Source organism: Thalassophryne amazonica, chromosome 17 (assembly GCF_902500255.1).
Source record: "Thalassophryne amazonica chromosome 17, fThaAma1.1, whole genome shotgun sequence".
In the NCBI taxonomy this organism is placed as follows: domain Eukaryota; kingdom Metazoa; phylum Chordata; class Actinopteri; order Batrachoidiformes; family Batrachoididae; genus Thalassophryne; species Thalassophryne amazonica.
Window position 1 is genome coordinate 32,719,197 of NC_047119.1, and position 16,584 is coordinate 32,735,780.

Genomic DNA, 16,584 nt, shown 5'->3' on the forward strand with positions numbered 1-16,584 from the left:
CCCACTCTGCCTCATTTACAATAAGTGATTAAAGTCTTATTGCCACCCAGGACTGGGTTCAGTATAAATGGGGGTTATTGATTTGTTAAAATTGTATATCAGACAAACAAATGCATGCAAGCACACGCACTCATACACACACTAAAGCAAGAACCCACCCCGCTTTGGCACCTCGTCCATCCACAAATGTGAAGAGTAGATCCGTCTTCCGTGAGCCCTTTATGATTTCTGACCTAAGTCATGTCTAAACTATATCTCGGTACAGCTAAAGTCATAAAATGTAATGCCCTCTTCCTCCACTAGTCTTCCTAGGAAAGCTGAGCGGTAAATCATGATATCTGTAATCTGTCAATGGAGGAGACTTCAGATCATTCCACTCATCGTTATTTGTTTTTAGCAGCTATGGCAAGAACAAATCCCTCTTGTTTATGTTGCTTAGACATCTTCGGAATTTGCCTATTTCAAGTCATGTGCAGTCATACACCAAGAACAAAGCAGGGCAACACAAAATATAACATTTTAAAGCAAACTCCATTCTTATTTGTAGAAAATCAACATAAAAGTACAAGATATTTGTAATTTAACATTTAGTGGCTCTATTTTGACCCAATCAGAAGGTATTAGACCTGTACCTCTGCAAATCCAGTCCTGAGAGCATTCCAAGTCTGAGCTTCTGCTAAAGGTGACCACCTTAGTCCAGAGTGGATCACACCACACTAGCCTGGACTAAGCTGCTCAGCTCTGGTCAACCAGGTCCATCTAACAGAACAGAGGCTCCACCCATGCCCAGCTAAACATCAGTGCTGATGCTACAGCTGCGTTGGAACATGTCCCTCATAGTGACCGAGCGGGATAGGTTGGGTTTGCGGTAGTTGGAAATGTTCACAGGCACTGGCAGGTTCAGATCCTGCTGCTGGACACTGCGGTAGCTGATCCGTTCTCCTCCGTTCCTCAACCCATCTGGCTGGCGGTGGATCTGTGGCTGAGGGGGCTGGAGGTAGAATGGCAGGTCATAGTGCGTACAGGACGGGCAGAAGGTCTGGGAACGAGTCAGTTTTCTGGCCAGTGGAGGGGTGGAGAAAAGGGCAGGGCCATTTGGGACAGAGGAGGCGGCGGCAGTCGCCGCCACAATGTTGTGGTTTGAGTGGACGGGTGGGAGACGGGAGGTGACAGCAAAGTCTGGCTCCTCCTCCTCCGACTCGGACTCCTCCTTCTTGCAGCAATAATACTGGCAGGTGTGAAGGAAGGAGGGGATGAAGTAAGACGGGGTAAGGAAGGAAAGGAGGAGAGATGACAGAGGACAAAGTGAGGAGTTCATAAGATAAAAAGAACAAGATATTATATTATTGAGTAATGCTTGTCCATTTGTTTCCATACTCTTCCCAGGTCCTTTGCCTGGCTTTTGTCAAATTTTGTGGATGAGTGAACCCTGGAACTGCTGTGAAAAAAATTTGCTTTGGCAAAGCTCAAAATCATTGGGATCAAATAAGAAAATCTTGACTTTGCCGGGGTAATTGTGGAAAGTGTGCCACCTTTGGCCCAAATCAGGTTGAGAATCCAATTCCTTGAACTTGACCTTGACAAAATAAATTGTTTAAGGGGAAATTCAGGGTGAACCTGCACTGACAAACCCAGTTTGGTAGAAATCAGCAAAAGGACCGGGGAGGAGATGCCACCAAACAGGCAGGCAGACATGACCTTGGCCCCGATGATTGATCTTTGGTAAATAAGATGCCACCTGGGCAATTCCAGAACCCACTTTGTGCCACGTTTGGTGGACATTGGAGTGAAAAATCTTAATTTCAACCTTTAACCCCAGTGACATTGACATTTGCAAAAGCAAACTCTTAAGGGACATTTCTTGGATGGACTGTGACCCATATATCAAGTTTGGTAGAAAATGGACAAAAAAAAAAAAAAAAAAGAGGGGTGGGGGAACAAACAGCCAGACAAGCCAAAGTTTTGACCTTTGACTTCTATGACCTTGACTTTAGTTGTGGGGTTAACCTACATGCACACAGCAAATTTGGTGGAAACTGGCTCAAGCACATTGGAAGAGCAGTGGAACAAACAATCGTTTCTCACATTATACTGCGATTATGTTTTCTCAACCCTGCAAAAATAAAGAGATAAATAAAATTCACGCTGATCTGGATAAAGACTGTGATCAGTCACAGTGAAATATAAATGCAGACAAGATGCTTTATTGCTGCCAACAAGCAATAACAATGACTTCATTTGATTTGATTTTAGTTTATTTCAAATGTATATTTAAAAAATAAGTAATATATATACTATAAAGACAAAAACACAAAATAGATTTGAGTATCGAAAATAAAACTGAAATCTCCTTTCCTTATGAAAAGAAGTAGGAAGATGACGTGCTTACCTACCCGTTCTACTGTATAAGAAATCATTAATCAAACAATGACACTAACGCATAATACCAGGCTCTGACAGACGTATGCACTCTCCGATCTCATGTAATAATTCTGCAGTTTAAACAGCTGCACAAGATAGAGTGGATTTATGGCAGGCAATCATACAAAGGATGCTGTAATTAAAAATGATAAATGCGTCTCCGAAGCGGTTTGCAAAACCGAACAAGCATTGGCTCGGCTTACATTCTTACAGTGGCACATTTTTATACCACAAAGACTTTGTAATGATCCCTTTCTGTCTGAGCACCAAAATGCACGGGGGATTAGCTCTGTGTAATCTATTTTTTTTAATGTGATGCACACACACACAAAAACAAACAAACAAACAAAGAGGCAGGGTCGGTGAGAAACCAGCATGCTGGAGTACAACTGTACCCTGTGGAGTTATCAGTGTGATGTTCCACCTTCTTAAAAACACAAAGCAGATCTGTTCTTAGGATTCTTTCATCAATGTTGTTGCAGGGTACACAATATCATGGCCACACACACTGTAAAAATGTGCTTTTTTTTGGTTAGACAGAGCTGCAATGAGAAAAACTGTGGGATGAAAAACTATGGGATGAATTTTTAAGTACACAATGGACACAGAAACCTAAATATAATATTAAACCAATGGCGGCTCCAGGGGTATTCTCCAAGAGTTGTAAGAATGGGGTGGGGGGAGGGGGTCATGATTATTTTGTGGTGGGCTGATATAATTTGCACACCCCCCCCCCCCCCGCTTGATTTATTTATTTTTAATTTGGGTCACCACCATAGTGGATCTGACATAATGCCCTAATACATGTTTTCAAGTTAGTTTCAAGTACCTTCTGAAAACACGTTCTTACAACCCCAATTCCAATGAAGCTGGGCCGTTGTGTGAAATGTAAATAAAAACAGAATACAATGATTTGCAAATCCTCTTCAAACCTATGTTCAACTGAATACACCACAAAGACAAGATACTTAATGTTCAAACTGATAAGCTTTATTGTTTTTGTGCAAATATTTGCTCATTTTGAAATGGATGCCCGCAACACGTTTCAAAAAAGCTGGGACAGTGGTATGTTTACCACTGTGTTACATCACCTTTCCTTCTAGCAACACTCAATAAGCGTTTGGGAACTGAGGACACTAATTGTGATTGTCATGACTGGGTATCAAAGGAGCATCCCCAAAAGGCTCAACCGCTCACAAGCAAAGATGGGGCGAGGATCACCACTTGTAAACAACTGTGTGAAAAAAATAGTCCTCCAGTTTAAGAACAATGTTTCTCAACATTCACTTGCAAGGATTTTAGGGATTCCATCATCTACAGACCATAATATAATCAGAATATTCAGACAATCTGGATCTTTTTTGAAATAGGTTGCAGACATCCATTTCAAAATTAGCAAATATTTGCACAAAAACAATAAAGTTTATCAGTTTGAACATTAAATACCTTGTCTTTGTGGTGTATTCAATTAAATATAGGTTGAAGAGGATTTGCAAATCTTTGTATTCTGTTTTATTTACATTTTACACAACATCCCAACTTCACTGGAATTGGGGTTGTAGATCACACATAGAATACATAGAAGATACAACTGTCTCTGTTCTATTGTTGGTCATAGCAATCATCATTCTGCTGGATTCAAATGCAAATTTGAAATAATAAAAAAGATAGGCATAATAAAAGGAAAAACTCCATAGCTAAGAAGAACTGACAGTCGGAATAGAGGCTGCAATCCTTCAGGTGCTGCTGTTCCTCACTTTCTGAATGCTGGATGGTAACCTGTTGTGTGGGCCGCTGAAGAGGAGGTACTGCTGGCCCACCACCACCAGTCGGTGCCCTGCTTGGAGTGCGGGCTTCAAGCATGAGAGGGCGCCGAGACAGAGAGTGACAGCTGTCACTCATTTACACCAGCTGTCACCAATCACCACCACCTCTACAAAAGCCGGATCATTACTCCACCTCCTCGCCGAGAAATTAACTACCGTCGAAGGTAATTCTTCTCTGCTGTTGTTATTCAGTGTATCTAAACTGTGATCTGTGTGCAGCCGCGTACCTGTGAAGTCTGTGGAAGACTGGATTAGCGGATAGTGAGAGGACGACGGTCTTCGTCTCTCACTCCATCCAGAAGGAAGACAAACAGGAGCTGCACGAGTGATAACGTATCTGGAGGTGGAGGTTCTCCCTCCCGAAGGAACTAGTTCCAAGGATTACTGGGTGTGTGGATACACACTCACCATAAGTGTTTTGTCATCTTCTGCCAGCAGTACCAGGGTCTGCAACAGAAGACGGTGACCACCTGGGGACTCAGGACTTGGCGGCTCCGGTGTTCTTCAGGCCGTTGGTGGTGGAAGCTGTGTGGGTCCCGGCTCTCCGATCGCCAGAGGTCTCCTATCTTCGAGCCTGCCCGCACGTCACCTTGTGTACAATTGGCATTATCTGTATCTGTATTTAGTTGTGCGATTCACAACATTAAATTGTTACTCTGTCTTATCCATTGTCCGTTCATTTGCGCCCCCTGTTGCGGGTCCGTGTTACGACCCTTTCCCAACAGGATTTCTCGGCCATTCGTCATGGATCCCGAGGGGCGTCAACCACAGCTTGAACAGCCAATGGGAGAACAAGGAGCGCAGGCGTCAGCAGGAGGCGTGGTAAGTGATCTGCAGCAAATCCTTACCGCTTTCACCGCTCAGTTAAATCTGGTAACCGAGCAGAATGCAGTCCTCAATCGGAGGGTGGAGGCTCTCACCGCCAGAGTGGAAGCGCGCGACTCGAGCGCTGCTGCAGTGACTCCTCCTGCTGGCTCTGGGCCACAGACAGACTGTTGTGTGGGCCGCTGAAGAGGAGGTACTGCTGGCCCACCACCACCAGAGGGCGCCCTGCCTGGAGTGCGGGCTCCAGGCACCAGAGGGCGTCGCCACCTGAGATGAGCAGCCAGGGTGACAGCTGTCACCCATTATTGGACACAGCTGTTTCTACTCGGCACCAAGGTATATCAGGAGGACGGCGTCTCCACCTCAGTGCCGAGATATCGCCTAAGACTGAGGTAGTATCTCTGCATTCTTATTCTGATTAACCAGCTAATCATTTGTTAAACCTTTTCAGGATTGTTGACTGCTAAAAGCTATATTGCTTGGATAAGTACTCACCTTCCTGTTGTGCATTGACAAGAGGTGGAGGCGGCTTCTCCCCTCTTCGTTACTGGGTGCTGTCGCATCACACCTGTGTGTTGTTGCTCTCTCCTGCCAGCAGTACCGGATCCGACGAGCGGAGGCAGTGGCCACCTGGGAATTCGGGACTTGGCGGTTCCAGTATTTCCAGGGTTCGGTGGCAGAGGAGATCGGGGTGGTTCCGGTTCGACTGAGACGGGCGTCTCCTACCTTCGAGCCTGCCCACACGACACCAGCAAATTCGACCCCAAATTGTGATTGTTGTACTTATTGTGCTTGTTTCACAATAGTAAACCTTGTTATTTATCTTCCTCCATTGTCCGTTCATTGCGCCCCCTGTTGTGGGTCCGTGTTCCTACACTTTCACAACACAGACGTTCCACTGGCCGTTCAACAAACCCCCCCACCGTCCCCTGAAGCTTATATAAGCCCTCCAGAACCGTACGGAGGTTCTGTCGAAACGTGCGCAGACTTCTTAATGCAGTGTTCGCTCGTTTTTGCACAGCGTCCAGTTATGTACGCATCAGATGCCAGCCGGGTGGCTTATGTGATTAATTTTCTTCGAGGTGAGGCACGCGCTTGGGCTACGGCGCTTTGGGAACAGAATTCGTGGCTCCTGACGTCATACGCTGGGTTTGTACGGGAATTCAAACAGGTGTTTGATCATCCCAACAGAGGCGAGACCGCCTCGAGCGTGCTGCTGTCAATGAGACAGGGGCGCCGAAGCGCAGCTGATTATGCAGTCGACTTCCGCATCGCGGCTGCGAGGTCCGGCTGGGATAATGTTGCGCTCCGCGCCGCCTTCATAAGCGGACTGTCTCCAGTACTGAAGGAGCATTTACTGGCTAAGGACGAACCGCAAGACTTCGATGGGCTTGTCAGTTTGGTTATACGTTTAGACAACCGGTTGAATGAACACCGTCGGGAGCAGGCCGGGGGGCGTGGTCGGGCACAAGCCGTTCCTCTCTCCTCCGGGTCCGAAAGGGTGTCGGCTTCCCTACGTTCCACTGCCAGAGGGCTCCGTGTGGCAACAGCTCCCCCTGCTGACGAAGCTATGGACACGAGCAGGGCCAAATTAAAATCAAATATCAGACAAAGGAGGCTGGCCCGCGGGGAGTGTTTTTTCTGTGGCTCTTGTGAGCACATGTTAAAAGACTGCCCCAAACGATCAAACTCCAACGCCCATCCTTAGGAACTGGGTTAAGGGTGGGCCATAATATTTACACAGGGAAAACCCATAAATCAGCACGAATCCCAGTAACAATCCTGAGTGGGGATTTAACCCTTCACGCCCCAGCACTGGTAGACACGGGGTCAGAAGGGAATCTGCTGGACAGCAGATGGGCCAGGGCAGTAGGGCTTCCTCTGGTGGCCCTGCCTTCACCATTGAAGGTACGAGCACTAGATGGCACTCTACTCCCGTTAATTACACATCAGACACAGCCAGTAACCTTGGTTGTGTCTGGGAATCACAGAGAGGAGATTGTGTTTTATGTAACACCTTCTACCTCCCGAGTGATTCTGGGATTTCCATGGATGGCGAAGCACAATCCCCGGATTGATTGGTCATCTGGGGTGGTGACGCAGTGGAGCGAAACCTGCCACCGGGAGTGTCTTGGATCCTCGGTTCCACCCGGAATTACAGCTAAAGAGGAGGTCAAAGTCCCCCCCAATCTGACGGTGGTGCCCGAGGTGTACCACGATCTTGCTGACGTCTTCAGCAAAAATCTGGCACTCACTCTTCCCCCGCACCGACCGTACGATTGTGCCATCGATTTGATTCCGGGTGCTGAGTACCCGTCCAGTAGATTGTACAACCTCTCATGTCCGGAACGCGAATCGATGGAGACCTACATCTGGGACTCCTTAGCCGCCGGGTTGATTCGGAACTCCACCTCCCCGATGGGTGCGGGTTTCTTTTTTGTGGGTAAAAAAGACGGCGGACTCCGTCCATGCATTGACTACAGAGGGCTGAACGAGATTACGGTTCGCAATCGATACCCGTTGCCCCTGTTGGATTCGGTGTTCACGCCCCTGCATGGAGCCAAAATGTTCACCAAACTTAATCTTAGGAATGCGTACCACCTGGTTCGGATCCGGAAGGGAGACGAATGGAAGACGGCATTTAACACCCCGTTAGGTCATTTTGAGTACCTGGTCATGCCGTTCGGCCTCACTAATGCCCCCGCAACGTTCCAAGCATTGGTTAATGACATCTTGCGGGACTTCCTGCACCGGTTTGTCTTCGTATATCTGGATATATCTGGACCCTGAGTCTCATGTCCAGCATGTACGTCAGGTCCTGCAGCGGTTACTAGAAAACCGGTTGTTTGTGAAGGGCGAGAAGTGTGAGTTCCACCGCACTTCTTTGTCCTTCCTGGGGTTCATCATCTCCTCCAACTCTGTCGCCCCGGATCCGGCCAAGGTTGCGGCGGTGAGAGATTGGCCCCAACCAACAAGCCGTAGGAAGCTGCAACAGTTCCTCGGCTTTGCAAATTTCTATCGGCGGTTCATTAAAGGTTACAATCAGGTTGTTAGCCCTCTGACTGCCCTGACCTCCACTAAAGTCCCCTTCACTTGGTCGGATCGGTGCGAAGCCACGTTTAGGGAGTTGAAACGCCGGTTTTCGTCTGCACCAGTTCTGGTGCAGCCTGATCCTACTCGCCAGTTCATAGTGGAGGTGGACACCTCTGACTCAGGGATAGGAGACGTTCTGTCCCAGAGTGGGGAGTCCAACAAGGTTCTCCATCCATGTGCCTACTTTTCCCGCAGGTTGACCCCCGCAGAACGCAACTATGACGTGGGCAATCGGGAACTCCTCGCGGTTAAGGAGGCTCTTGAAGAGTGGAGACACCTGTTGGAGGGAGCTACGGTGCCTTTCACGGTTTTCACGGACCATCGGAACCTGGAGTACATCCGGACCGCCAAGCGGCTGAACCCCAGGCAAGCCCACTGGTCCCTGTTCTTTGGACGCTTTGACATCCGGATCACCTACCGTCCCGGGACTAGAAACCAACGATCCGACGCACTGTCCCGGGTGCACGAAGAGGAAGCCAAGGCCGAGTTGTCAGACCCCATCGAGACCATCGTTCCCGAGTCCACTGTCGTGGCCACCCTCACATGGGACGTGGAGAAGACCGTCCGGGAGGCCCTGACCAGGAACCCGGACCCGGGGAACGGTCCTAAGAACAGACTTTACGTCCCACCAGAAGCCAGGGCTGCCGTCTTGGACTTCTGCCACGGATCCAAGCTCTCCTGTCATCCCGGAGTGCGTAGGACCGTGGCAGTAGTCCAGCAGCGCTTCTGGTGGGCGTCACTGGAAGCCGACGTCCGGGACTATGTCCAGGCCTGCACCACCTGTGCTAGGGGCAAGGCGGATCATCACAAGATCAGGGGCCTCCTCCAGCCCCTGCCTGTGCCTCATCGCCCCTGGTCTCACATCGGCCTGGACTTCGTCACGGGCCTCCCGCCGTCCCAGGGTAACACCGTCATCCTTACGATAGTGGACCGGTTCTCCAAGGCGGCCCACTTCGTGGCCCTCCCGAAGCTCCCGACGGCCCAGGAGACAGCAGACCTCCTGGTCCACCACGTCGTGCGTCTGCATGGGATACCATTGGACATCGTTTCGAATCATGGTCCCCAGTTCTCCTCGCAGGTCTGGAGGAGTTTTTGTAAGGAACTGGGGGCCACCGTGAGTCTCTCATCCGGGTATCACCCACAGACGAACGGCCAGGCAGAGCGGGCAAACCAGGAATTGGAACAGGCTCTCCGCTGCATAACCTCCGCGCATCTGGCAGCTTGGAGTGACCATCTGGCATGGATCGAGTACGCCCACAATAGCCAGGTCTCATCTGCTACCGGCCTCTCCCCTTTCGAGGCGTGTTTGGGGTATCAGCCCCCATTGTTTCCACTTGTGGAGGGAGAGGTCGGGGTCCCCTTGGTCCAGGCCCACCTGCGAAGGTGCCGCCGGGTGTGGCGGACCGCCCGTTCTGCCCTGTTGCAGGCCCGGACGAGGGCTAAGGCCCATGCAGATCGCCAGCGTTCCCCGGCCCCTGCATACCAGCCTGGGCAGGAGGTGTGGTTATCAACCAAGGACATCCCACTGCAGGTTGAATCACAAAAGCTCAAAGACTGGTTCATCGGACCATTCTCAATACTCAAGATCCTCAGTCCGGCCACAGTGAAGCTGAAACTCCCAGCTTCACTGCGGATTCACCCAGTGTTTCATGTCTCAAGGATAAAACCATACCACGCCTCACCATTCTGCACTCCTGGACCCGTACCACCTCCTGCCCGTATCATCGACGGGGAGCCGGCATGGACTGTTCGTCGGCTCCTGGACGTCCGTCGGAAGGGCCGGGGTTTTCAATATCTGGTGGACTGGGAGGGGTACGGACCCAAAGAACGATCCTGGGTGAAGAGGAGCTTCATCCTGGACCCGGCCCTCCTGGCCGATTTCTACCGCCGACACCCGGACAAGCCTGGTCGGGCGCCAGGAGGCGCCCGTTGAGGGGGGGGGGGTCCTGTTGTGTGGGCCGCTGAAGAGGAGGTACTGCTGGCCCACCACCACCAGTCGGCACCCTGCTTGGAGTGCGGGCTTCAAGCATGAGAGGGCGCCGAGACAGAGAGTGACAGCTGTCACTCGTTTACACCAGCTGTCACCAATCACCACCACCTCTACAAAAGCCGGATCATTACTCCACCTCCTCGCCGAGAAATCAACTACCGTCGAAGGTAATTCTTCTCTGCTGTTGTTATTCAGTGTATCTAAACTGTGATCTGTGTGCAGCCGCGTACCTGTGAAGTCTGTGGAAGACTGGATTAGCGGATAGTGAGAGGACGACGGTCTTCGTCTCTCATTCCATCCAGAAGGAAGACAAACAGGAGCTGCACGAGTGATAACGTATCTGGAGGTGGAGGTTCTCCCTCCCGAAGGAACTAGTTCCAAGGATTACTGGGTGTGTGGATACACACTCACCATAACTGTTTTGTCATCTTCTGCCAGCAGTACCAGGGTCTGCAACCGAAGACGGTGACCACCTGGGGACTCAGGACTTGGCGGCTCCGGTGTTCTTCAGGCCGTTGGTGGTGGAAGCTGTGTGGGTCCCGGCTCTCCGATCGCCAGAGGTCTCCTATCTTCGAGCCTGCCCGCACGTCACCTTGTGTACAATTGGCATTATCTGTATCTGTATTTAGTTGTGCGATTCACAACATTAAATTGTTACTCTTTGTCTTATCCATTGTCCGTTCATTTGCGCCCCCTGTTGCGGGTCCGTGTTACGACCCTTTCCCAACAGTAACCTTCCTGTTTTACAATTTCACCAGGTTGCAGTTTTGTGGATAGAACTGTTTAACAAGGAACTTATCCATTTTTAAACATGCTACCATACCAAAGCTAATGGAATAATAAAGTATATAATGGATCTTGCATTATGCAGAACAGGTGGGTCGATAGGACAGTGTATGTCAGAGCACAAACCAAGCATGAAGTCAAAGGAATTGTCTGTAGACCTCCGAGACAGGACTGTCTCGAGGCACAAATTTGGGGAAGGGTACAGACACATTTCTGCTGCTTTGATGGTCCCAATGAGCACAGTGACCTCCATCCTCTGTAAATGGAAGAAGTTTGGATGCACCAGGACTCTTCCTCGAGCTGTCTGCCCATCTAAACTGAGCGATCGGGGAGAAGGGCTTTAGTTAGGGAGGTGACCAAGAACCCGATGGTCACTCTGTCAGAGCTCCAGCATCCCTCTGTGGAGAGAGGAGAACCTTCTAGTAGGACAACAATCTCTGCAGCAATCTACCAACCAGGTCTGTATGGTAGAGTGCCCAGACAGAAGCCACTGCTTAGTAAAAGACACATGGTAGCCCGCCTGGAGTTTGCCAAAAGGCACCTGAAGGACTTACAGACCATGAGAAACAAAATTCTCTGGTCTGATGAAACAAAGATTGAACTCTTTGGTGTGAATGTCAGGCATTATGTTTGGAAGAAACCAGGCACCATCCCGACAGTGAAGCATGGTGGTGGCAGCATCATGCTGTGGGGATATTTTTCAGCAGCAGGAACTGGGAGACTAGTCAGGATTGAGGGAAAGATGAATGCAGCAATGTACAGAGACATCCTGGATGAAAACCTGCTCCAGAGAGCTCTTGACCTCAGACTGGGGTGACGGTTCATCTTTCAGCAGGACAATGACCCTAAGCACGCAGCCAAGTTATCAAAGGGGTGACTTCAGGACAACTCTGTGAATGTCCTTGAGTGACCCAGCCAGAGCCCAGACCTGAATCCGATTCAACATCTCTGGAGAGATCTGAAAATGGCTGTGCCCATCCAACCTGATGGAGCTTGAGAGGTGCTGCAAAGAGGAATGGATAAAACTGCCCAAAGATAGGTGCACCAACCTTGTGGCATCATATTCAAGAAGACTTGAGGCTGTAATTGCTGCCAAAGATGCATCAACAAAGTATTGAGCAAAGGGTGTGAATACTTAACTACACGTGCTTTATTAGTTTTTTATTTTTAATAAATTTGCAAAATTTGATATTTTTATTAAATGAAACAACAGAATGTAACAGAAGCTGAGAAGTACGCGTGGCCTCACCTGCAGCCTACAGTAGCACAGTACTGCGATGATAAGGAGTAATATTACTGTAGCTAGAATTCCACCAGTGATGACCACTGTCCCGGCTGTCATTCGAATGGCTCTCCATCAACACCCTGCAGAGAGAAAGAGGAGGGAACGATGGCAGGAGGGAGAGAATGAGACAAGATAGGAGGGGAAAACACGCAATTAATCAGTGCAGCGGCTTCATTAAGTAGATTATAAACGCGTTCCAACTCAGTGGTGCTTATTGAATTATCCACGGATTAGGAAACATGTAATACAATCATCTTACAAATGCTGAGCAAAACTTAGACAGATACCAGGCTGAGTGAAATAGGCAGAAGGAAGGAGAGAGGACAGAAGAGAGGTAAACGGACAACAGGAGTAAGTGTGGCTGAGCAGGTAAAAAGACAAATATTCAAAGTGAGAGAAAATAATCTGCCTTTTGAAAAAGGTTACAAGGTCATACTCTAGGCACGGGAAGATGTCCATTATTGAAATGAGGGTCTTATCAAAACAAAGCTTTCGGCACAAACAAAACACAGAGAATTTGAGTTAATAGCTGGAGATGTTATGTGGTTTCTTTATAGGTACTTTATATCTTTACACCAAAAATTGTAACCTTAAATAGTGTCATTTGCATCCTATGATGGAATTTCTGTTCTTAATTAAAAACATCATTGTAACTTTTAAAGATGCTCTGCAGAAGCTAAATTATCGTGTTTGGTTAAATAAAATAAATGAATAGATTTTATATAAAATCTGAGTGTTGAACAAGAATGGCTCAATCAGGAAACCCATAAAAAGCTACAAGCGGATTCATTACGATTATATCCCACTAATAAAACACCAAACAATAAAAATGAAATCTTCTGGGTCAACAACTTTCTGTAAGTTTTATGAATATTAACATAAATTTTACCATTTTAAAAATGCAATATTTAAATTAATATTTTTGCTCCCTCTCCATCTACTAAAACACAATTCTTTCAATTTCAGGTTAGACTCAGCCCAGCTCAAAATGAGGCGAGCCTGTGAGCAAGTTCAGGCAGACAACTTGAGCTTCTTACTCCATATACACTGACATGGCTCATGACAGATTATTATCACATAACTAACACATACTTCCTACTTAAACACACTGTCTACACAATCCACTAAACATTCCCTCCAAATTGGGCAGCCTATTAAAGATGTGAATAGGGCAACGCGGTTTCGGTTGAACCCTGCGTGATATCGCGGGATTTGACCACTTATAGGGACAGCCACTCTGGTGTACTGTTTTGTTTTTGGCTGCAATCATTGATGCAGTTGCGAAAAGCACAGGTTTTTATTCAGTTCCCAGTGGAGAAGGGGAGACGTTGTGTCGGTAAGTGTTAGCCTACACCGCTAATCAGAGTAGCTCTGTTCTCTCGTTTACACAACTGCCTCGACACGTTTGAGCTTCGGGTCATAAACAAACCACAACACGTCCACTTTTCACTGCATCGTCACTTTTTCTTTGTATTTTCACTTTGTTTGCGTGTAATTTGCCGAAAAACTCAGAGAAAATGCCTTTTCCCCCCCGGAAGTAGAGAAATTACGTCATATACGTCATATTTGCGTCATATGCTTAAGACCTTCTATGACTCTGTTGTAGCCTCTGCTCTCCTCTATGCTGTCGTCTGTTGGGCCCCGGGCAGCACAGAGCGGGAGAGAAAGAGACTGAATAAGCTGGTCAGGAAGTCCAGCTCTGTCCTGGGCTGTCCTCTGGACTCTCTGGAGGAGGTGGCTGAGAGGAGGGTGTTAGCCATGTTCAAATCCATCATGAACAACTCCTCTCACCCTCTGCACCGGACTGTAGTGGAGCTGAGCAGCTCGTTCAGTGGCAGACTGAGGCACCCTCAGTGCAAGAAGGAACGATGCCGCAGGTCGTTCCTCCCTGCTGCTGTCAGACTGTACAATAACACTGTGAAATAACCACATGCAATAATATGTCCACAAATCACATGCAATATTATTAATATGTCCACAAATCATGTGCAGTAACAACTCGTTTACAAATCCCAGCACTAATGTCACCTTATCACATCTAAATTCCACTTCACATATTGTAAATAAGATGCTCCTATCTCTTTTTCAATCCCAATCATGTTTATATATATGCATATGTACTGTATATGTACGTACATGTTGGGAAGGTGTCGTAGCACGGACCCACAACAGGGGGCGCAAATGAACGGACAATGAGTAAGCCAAAAGGTAACAATTTAATGTTGTGATAATACACAACGAAACGTGTCGTAATTTTCACAGTCAATAAACACCAGGTGATGTGTGGGCAGGCTCGAAGATAGAAGATGCCCGACGAGAGAGAAGCCGCGTCCCACACGGCTTCCACCACCAACGGTCTAAAGAACACCGGAGCCGCCAAGTCCAGAGTCCCCAGGTGGCCTCTGTCTTCGACTGTCGACCCTGGTACTGCTGGCAGAAAGCAGAAATATGATGTGTGAGTGTGAGTCCGCACACTCAGTAATTTACAGTCCAGACACCGTTAGGAGGGAGCACCTCCACCTCCAAATCACACACACTCGTGCAGCTCCTGTTTGTCCCTCTTCTGGGTCTTCACAGGAATGCGACTGCACACAGAACAATGTTAGACAACGTATTAGTCAGCAGAGAAATTACCTTGGTACTGGTAGTCATTTTCTCGGCGGGGGAGGTGGAGTTGCAGTCCGGCTTTTATGGTGGTGATGATAAACGAGTGACAGCTGGTGCAGAGGATGAGTGACAGCTGTCACTTCTTCTGGGTCTGGCGCCCTCTCGTGCTTGGAGCCCGCACTCCAAGCAGGGCGCCCTCTGGTGGTGGTGGGCCAGCAGTACCTCCTCTTCAGCGGCCCACACAACAGTACATATATATATGCATATGTATATGTGTATACGTATGTGTGTACGGGTGTGCATATGTGTATGTGTGCATGTATGTATGTATGTATATGTGTACACACATACATATATATATATATATTTGCTGAGATAATCCATCCCACCTCACAGGTGTGCCATATCAAGATGCTGATTAGACACCATGATTAGTGCACAGGTGTGCCTTAGACTGCCCACAATAAAAGGCCACTCTGAAAGGTGCAGTTTTGTTTTATTGGGGGGGGGGATACCAGTCAGTATCTGGTGTGACCACCATTTGCCTCATGCAGTGCAACACATCTCCTTCGCATCATCCGTGAAGAGAACACCTCTCCAACGTGCCGAACGCCAGCGAATGTGAGCATTTGCCCACTCAAGTCGGTTACGACGACGAACTGGAGTCAGGTCGAGACCCCGATGAGGACGACGAGCATGCAGATGAGCTTCCCTGAGACGGTTTCTGACAGTTTGTGCAAAAATTCTTTGGTTATGCAAAGCGATTGTTCCAGCAGCTGTCCGAGTGGCTGGTCTCAGACGATCTTGGAGGTGAACATGCTGGATGTGGAGGTCCTGGGCTGGTGTGGTTACACGTGGTCTGCGGTTGTGAGGCTGGTTGGATGTACTGCCAAATTCTGGTAGAGAAATGAACATTCAATACACGAGCAACAGCTCTGGTTGACATTCCTGCTGTCAGCATGCCAATTGCACGCTCCCTCAAATCTTGCGACATCTGTGGCATTGTGCTGTGTGATAAAACTGCACCTTTCAGAGTGGCCTTTTATTGTGGGCAGTCTAAGGCACACCTGTGCACTAATCATGGTGTCTAATCAGCATCTTGATATGGCACACCTGTGAGGTGGGATGGATTATCTCAGCAAAGGAGAAGTGCTCATTATCACAGATTTCGACTGGTTTGTGAACAATATTTGAGGGAAATGGTGATATTGTGTATGTGGAAAAAGTTTTAGATCGTTGAGTTCATCTCATACAAAATGGGAGCAAAACCAAAAGTGTTGCGTTTATATTTTTGTTGAGTATATATATATATATATATATATATATATATATATATATATACTCATTTTCTTATTTCATTGTACTGTTACTAGTATTATTATTATTGCTTACCTTTGCACGCGCTGTTGATGAACATTTACCTCTACTTGCACCCATCTTGTGTGTTTTTTAAGAGCTGACGTAACGTGAATTTCTCCTCTGTGAGATCAATAAAGTTTTATCTTATCTTATCTTAGATTTTACCCCTTTAGTGCCCGCCCTTAAATGAGGCTGCGGTGCCCAATAAATCCCTCCCCCTGCTCAGAACAGGCTATTTCTGTGTCCGAGGCAGGCAGACTGAGGCATAATACCAGCAAGGCAACAGCGTAAAGACAATGTCCACGTCCATAATATACACAATTCACCATCTAGTGTTCAACGCAAAGAAATGCATTTCTTTACAGAGAGCAGCCATGACAGGCTAATTTTGC

The 16,584-nt window shown here is 47.9% G+C and overlaps 1 protein-coding gene across 1 annotated transcript in view; it reads right to left on the reverse strand.

The window, feature by feature from the left end:
* Window positions 1-36: 36 nt before the first annotated feature.
* The window catches only part of fam163ba (family with sequence similarity 163 member B, genome duplicate a), a 64,319-nt gene continuing 47,771 nt past the window's right edge, over window positions 37-16,584 (reverse strand). Inside the window, exons 2-3 of the mRNA XM_034192424.1 lie at window positions 12,191-12,306; window positions 37-1,228 (exon numbers count right to left, since the gene is read on the reverse strand). Of these exons, the coding sequence (XP_034048315.1) occupies window positions 791-1,228; window positions 12,191-12,283 (531 nt within the window). The 5' untranslated portion in view covers window positions 12,284-12,306 and the 3' untranslated portion in view covers window positions 37-790. The remainder of the gene's footprint in view (window positions 1,229-12,190; window positions 12,307-16,584) is intronic.